The following is a 6,903-nucleotide window of genomic DNA, read 5'->3' on the forward strand; positions in this document are numbered from 1 at the left end:
ATTACCACTGATCTCAAAGACGATTGTGACATAGAGAGGGAGCGAAGGGCGTTGTCTGTGAGGGCCAATATGATCGCTCGCAGGTTTGCCCGATGCTCCAAAGAAGTGAAAATCACTTTGTTTAGAGCTTACTGCACGAGCTTCTATGCGAGCAGCCTGTGGGCGACATACAAGCAAAAGTCCTACAACGACCTTCGCGTTCAATATAATAATGCCTTCAGGGTGCTGATGGGACTGCCTCGCTTCTGTAGCGCATCAGCGATGTTTGCAGAAGCCCGCGTCGACTGCTTTTATGCCACAATGCGCAAAAGATGCGCATCCCTGGTGCGCAGGGTGCGAGCCAGTCCCAACAGCATACTTAGCTTAATAGCAAGTAGGCTAGATTGTAAATATATTAATCACAGCCTAAAGCTGCATGTGACGCTTGGTGTATAGTTAGCTTATTGTATTGTTACTAACATAGTTCGTAAGTATCCTACTAACTAATTAATGAGCTTGTATCTGTGGCTTGAAATAAAGATTATTATTATTATTATCGTGGCGGGGGGGAGACGCGGGGGGGAGACGCGGGCAGGACATCGGCGGGTACCAGAATAGGAGCCTGGACCACCTCCGGTGCTACCTGCTCAATGTTGTCTGCAATGACAACTTCTTGAGCGAATTCTGGGACGTCATCTACAACAGCCTCAACGCCTACGTCCAACAATCTGCTCGTTTGCACGAGGAACTCTCGAATGGAGATAACTCCTTGCTCGAGTGCCCTCGTGTTATTTCTCAAAACAGTTGTCCTGATATAAAGGCGCTCCCGGTTGCGGCGCGCCAGAGGCTCCCCGCGGCGGTACGCCTCCAGGCGAGACGCGCTTACGGCGAACTTCTGTGTCAGCACATCTAAACCAAACAATATGTCATATTAAATAAAATAAACACAATACTCTATTCATTTGGGGATATTTTCGCAACATCTTATAAAATTGCACATAAATGTGTCTTTGTTTTCTTTTTTATTTCTGCTGATAAATAATAACAATTATTTTTATATTGGGAAGATGGTCATATAAAAATAGTTTTCATCTTACCTCTTTTAATTTTCTTACGACGTTTCCTAAAGCCGAAGATAGCAGCATAACTCTTACTGACAGGACCCTAGAATACTAAAATAACTACGCAAATCATACTATCTAAGACTAAAATACTATGTGGTAACCAATAACTATTACATAATAATTACAAATTTACACATGATATATATAAAGTGTTAGCGTTATAGTGGGGTTTAACGCTAACAATTAGTTGTAGTAAAGTTGAAATATGCCCTCTACCAGCAGCTTTATGATTTAAATGAACCTATATAATTTTCCGACTTGATATGCCTACCAGATGGAGATGTTCTCAAAATCTCTTAAGTCACGACTATTCACCTATATTAAAAATGTATTTTAGACTACTCAAATCTACTATCTACATACATCAGAGACAACTAATGATTCCTACATATTAATTACTATGATTACTCTATTCATGTACATATATTTTGTACACACCTGTAAACCTCCAAACATTCGGAGAGGCTCCAAGAGCCCGTCGCAGAGAAGCATGGAAACTTTCTGCGACGTTTGATGTGCGATGAGCAGTACCATGAACGCTGAACCCTTCTGGGCCCACCTGCATAAACAAATTACTGTATATCAATTATTATTCATCAATGTAATGATTTATTCAATGGATAAAAGGATAAAAATAGATTTTTGTTTATATATAATGTTTTATATTAATTTCAAAATTCATTAATTTATGACATATTTTGCAAGTTTTTTGCAATGTAATGTTTTTTTTAAGAAGATTTTATGTGAATTTATTTAATTATTTAATGTGAGTGTGAATTTATTCGTTATAAATGTAACTGACTTCGATTCCGATTCTGAATGTATAGATTCAATATTGGAGTCGGAATCAAAAGAAAGCGTAATGAGTAAAAACGTATAAAATCACTTGTATTTTCTCAACTTTGTAGTGTTAATTCCTCTGAACCTCTTTATACATTTTTCCCAGCTTTTGTAATAATATTGTAGTGAGAAATTTTAACATGCTGCTGGAGGTCCATATTTCGAAAACCATATTATTTAATACGGTCCTTAGAGGTAACTATTACTATCTAGTTAAGTCCCGTGAAACAAGTTAAATTACACCAAATTATTATCTCATTTACTATGGAGTATTACTCACGCGTGCCATCCACTGCGCAACAAAGTAATTATGAAAGTCTTCATTGTAAGGAAGCCTTTCCTGCTGTGCGATGTGCGACAACTCGGCTAGGCCGGCAGGAGCGCCAGCGCGCTGTACAGCGACACAAGCCGGTGCGCCGCGCTCTGGCGCTGCTGCGCCTGCAACCCGAGCTGCCGTGCCTGCCTCACCAAAGCTTGCACATAATGAAACATGCAGCCTTGGGTTGCAATTCCTGTAACAGAAGCAAGAGCAGACCGTAAGGCCTGCTCATAATCTGTTATAATTTGTTGTGGTCTTGGATTGCCAGCCGCTTGCCAAATTCTACGGAAAACTGCCTCATACAGAGGACGGCGGCGGTTCTGCATCAGGACTACAGCAGGATGAAAATTGTGTCCAGAAATTATACTGTGTACCGTTAAAATTTGGCAAATTGACAATCCAGCTGGGACAGTCAGGAACGTTCCATCGATGACTAGCACTTCACTGTCAGCGATGCAACGTTCGAAACCGCGCATGACTAATATGACAGCTTTTCCTTCCGCCACCGACACAGTGGCGAAAAGAGCAGGACTTAACAAGCGATGGCCTGATAAGGCCACCGCATATTCCTCCAAGGTGCGTGGCTGAGCCGGCTGTGAGTTTCTCCTCCCCTTCCGCATCGATGGCAGCACACTCTCATAGAGCAGGTGAGATGCAGCATCCGGATATCTGTAAAAAACATTCCAAAATATTTATTTAAAACTATATTACAAAACATATCATCTTGCTAAATTTTTTTTTGCATTGAATAAACTACTGCACTGTTTGAATATTCTTTGACTATATAATAATAATAAAAAAAAAGTGTATTTAGGTTACACACAAATGTAGATACATAAAATAAACAAGGTACAAATTAGTTGGACGGTGGTAACACTAAAAGGCCTGGGCTCGGCGAATAGCTTGCCCGGGACGACAACACCGATTTTCAGCCCTCGCCTTATGGAGAATAAACCAAAAAGGAAAAATGAAGTTTTTAACTGTTGGTAAATTGATTAATCAACGAATATTCCTATAGGGATGTTTCAAATTAAAATTATATAATTAATATAATAAACTGTTAACTATGTTAATAATATATAATAATGTGAATAATAGAAAAACATAATGTGTCAAGAAAAATATCAAATCGCTCAAACTGTTATCAGGTACAGGTGTTATACCACTAAGTATTCCTAGTTTTTGGCTAGAGCAGACTTGATTGACTTCTATTATCCTATGTTACTCCTAAATAACAAAGGACACTTTTTACATAATATTTACTGTATCATTTCAAAACACAAATGATTGCACTGAAGTAACTTACATAATCTCAACAACCATTGGTAGTGTTTCTATTTACACAACCACCAGTGTATATAGATTGCACTGAAGATTTATATTTAATATTTGCATCACCTTACCTGCTAGTTACTAATGCTATCATAGTTTTTCATAGTAAATCATCAATCAAAAGAAAAAATATACACACATCACTTTGGTATTCTGAACTAATTGAATGTCCAAATAAAGGGTCCATAAATAAGGTGGTGTAAACAACACAATTCTTAAGAAATAGTTATCACTTACCTGGCAGCTTCTTCCTCATATATGGCATTCAGAGGAATACTCTCCTCTGAAGCCCTCCTCTTTAGTTCCTGGAACATTGTATTGCTGAAAAAAGAGAGGGTTATTTAATATTTGAACTTTAATAACCTTGAGTAATTACTTTTAAACCGGGAAAATCCATTCCCACAGAAAAGGACCAAAAAATATAACATGGGCAGGGCTGTCTCAGAACAAAATATCCAAAATATTTTATTACATATACTGTCAAGCAAAAGTGCATATACAAACTTTGCACATAAGCATGAAATTTACAACAAAACAAGTGACTTTTAGTTGTAGTTGGCTTTTTACAATATTACTTACAGTATTCTTTATGAACAATAAAACAAGCCTGCAACTCAGCCTAAAGGTCATACACTAATAAAAACAAAGAAGGTATTTTTGTTATCTCACCGATTAAGCACCCAGGGAGTAGGGGAATGATTGTGCTGCCCAATCGTCGGTCCAGCTTTAAACGTTGTGTCGAAATCGCAGTTTTTGAATAACTTAGAGTAATAAATCCCATCCCGCAGTATCCAGTGCGCTGGACACCGGTCGCTGGCGCACCTCATGATTGTCGAGGCCCCCCTCGAGCGACTGACCACATAAAAGTGATCATCCCGAGAAAACCACCTAGAGTTCCCTTTGTAGGGAACGATTTCATTGAAATCGTCCACTACAAGAGGAGCTCCAGGTGGCCTGGGAGCCTCAGGGTGACGGGGATCGGGGACAGCTTGCTGCTCAGCCATTACTAAAAAAAATCCAAAATTTATAGTATTTAGGTGCATATAAAAAACGTTGTGTCGAAATCGCAGTTCTTGAATTTTAAATTTGAATAAAAAGCACGAGTGTGGATAATCCAGCCAAGCACTTTAGAAACGAAATGACAGACCGCGGTTAGATTGGCGGTTCGGTTGGGTTTGAAAATAGTGTTGCCACACAAACAGTATAAAGTTTTTAAAAATTCCATCAGAACAAAAAAGAAATATTTGATTATCGTTAAGCGAATCTAAAAGCCTCCGCAGACAAGAGACTTATTCGCACAATAGTCTAATCGGCACATAATGTGAATAAGCATATATTGAAGTAAGCACACTACAGCGACTGACTATCGGTCGACCAAAAAATTGAATTGTGCTTAACTTTTAATTTTAAACCATATAAACATTAAACTATCGAGACTTCTTCATGTGCATAGCTGCAATTGGCGCATATACACTGCCGATTGTTTAGTTTACTCATCGATTAATTCCTTTGCTGCATTTCCCCTGACGGTATTCACATAAGATGTGTACTAAAATTCTAATGCTAAATACGGCGAAAAATTCGAGTTGCTGTTGCCGCGATAAAGCATCGTCTTCACTCAAAGACGGACTGCTTGGGCACACTATAATCTTCGATAATGCAAACGAAAACTTTATTTTAAACTTTTACAACATGTTCCTTTTAACAATAATCAAAATAAACAACCAAGTCGTCATAGTAATTTTATTTAATTTTTTCAATATGATTTTCTTCCTTTCTTTTGTCATTGTCATTCATTGTCTCACATCTCTCGCCAGTAACATCAACGTCCTCCCTCGACGTGAAGACCGATAAGGTCGTACAATTTTCTCAAACTCTCAGATGTCTTTCAACTGGAGTTCAGTGGTTACTTCTCTACATTAAGCTCACCATATATTAGAAACTGTCGTCTAAAGAAGTGTCGAATCCTTGTGTGTTTGGTTCGTCTGTGGAATCGTGACGTAGGTCATTGGGAGGATGTTTTACCAGCAGTTCCATCAGATCATTATTATGCACCATTATAAATGCTATTCCGCATGAAAGATTCTTTAAACATCCTCGTAGAACAGTAGACGGAGCACTCTTCTCGGGAAAATTCAGAACCTGCAGGAGGTAATGAAGTTGTGTGAAACGATGAAGCTACTTCTCTTCGGTGATCCTAAAGGTGGTGATGTGGTGTTATTTCAACCTTTGCATTTTTCATAATTTTTATATTTAGAAATTGTTACGTTGACATTGTCACTGTAATTTTTATTGAAATAAAATCAATATATTTGGTGTGCCGTTTATTTATTACATCGATATGTCTGTTAAAAGATTGGTATTCTTGCTTCAGAAATTTAGTGCAGTCTTAAATTGAGGTGGAGTGTTGTGAATGGGATCTTCTTGAGGATCGAAAGAGGTTGTTGCACTATTAGGTTGATTCTATAAGGAAGATATACATATTTAAAACAGTAAAGAAAATATGTGCACGAGATAGAATTTTAATTTTATTATTTTACGTTGTTGTTCAATCAATTTATTAGTTTAATAATAAACATTATTTAAGTAATTTACAGTGTTTAATTCCTAACCAAATTCTATCAAACTGCGTTAAATCAAATTTATTATTTTTTAAGTATTTGTTATAATTTGTGTTACATTTTTTGTTATAGTGGCAACAAAATTTCTTTTCTTCATCCCAATCTAAACGAGCAAGTCTATGACACGGTAATAATAATACCGTGAGTGAGAGAGATACAGTTATACACAATTCCTGTGACGTGACAAAGACAGGGATAACTATCTTCCGTCCCTTTCTGCGTACCAGGGTTTGGGGTTTGTTTGGAACAAAGGTTGTCCCCTACAAACAACCTAGGTTGTCCCTAACAAAGTTTGACATTCGTGCTATTTTTCGAAAATTGTGAGTACTTAGTGGCTGTAATTGTGCAAAAATATTTTGATATTACAGTTTTAGTAAGGTAAAGTTTATAAAACATGGTATACTGCTGTATCGTCGGTTGTAAAAGCCGTAGTGAGCGAAAAGAGAAAAACATAACCTTTCACTCGTAAGTACTGAAACTACGCACTTATTCACATGTATTCATACAAAATAAGGAAGAAAATACAAACTAGTTGTTCTTTACAGTCTTTGTAATAACTAATATGTTAAAATACGGGTAAAATCAGCTAAAATAAAATAGTATTTTTCGAACATTATGCGCCCAAACGCAGATGTCATTTGTGTCAAATAATATACTGTGGATCTGGGAAACAAGCGGCCATATTAAA

The 6,903-nt window shown here is 37.4% G+C and overlaps 1 protein-coding gene and 1 long non-coding RNA gene across 2 annotated transcripts; both read right to left on the minus strand.

Moving 5' to 3' along the window:
* Positions 1 to 532: 532 nt before the first annotated feature.
* LOC123723060 lies at positions 533 to 2,792 on the minus strand. The gene is made up of 3 exons (XM_045685601.1): positions 2,224 to 2,792; positions 1,542 to 1,662; positions 533 to 888 (listed from the first exon to the last, which is right to left on the minus strand). Exons 1-3 carry the CDS (start codon positions 2,230 to 2,232, stop codon positions 533 to 535), a joined length of 486 nt encoding a protein of 161 aa, XP_045541557.1. The 5' UTR covers positions 2,233 to 2,792.
* Positions 2,793 to 2,865: 73 nt separating this feature from the next.
* LOC123723411 lies at positions 2,866 to 4,329 on the minus strand. Its single transcript, XR_006756735.1, has 3 exons — positions 4,264 to 4,329; positions 3,832 to 3,915; positions 2,866 to 2,931 (listed from the first exon to the last, which is right to left on the minus strand). It is a non-coding gene; the product is annotated as an uncharacterized LOC123723411 (long non-coding RNA).
* Positions 4,330 to 6,903: the final 2,574 nt, after the last annotated feature.

This window comes from Papilio machaon, chromosome W (genome assembly GCF_912999745.1).
Source record: "Papilio machaon chromosome W, ilPapMach1.1, whole genome shotgun sequence".
NCBI lineage: Eukaryota > Metazoa > Arthropoda > Insecta > Lepidoptera > Papilionidae > Papilio > Papilio machaon.

What these genes read in the sequence shown, in the direction of transcription:
- LOC123723060 (XM_045685601.1), bottom strand. An exon ending in GAATGTTTGGAGGTTTACAG is followed by an intron (nt 889 to 1,541) that starts GTGTGTACAAAA and finishes TGTTTGGTTTAG; the next exon opens with ATGTGCTGACACAGAAGTTC.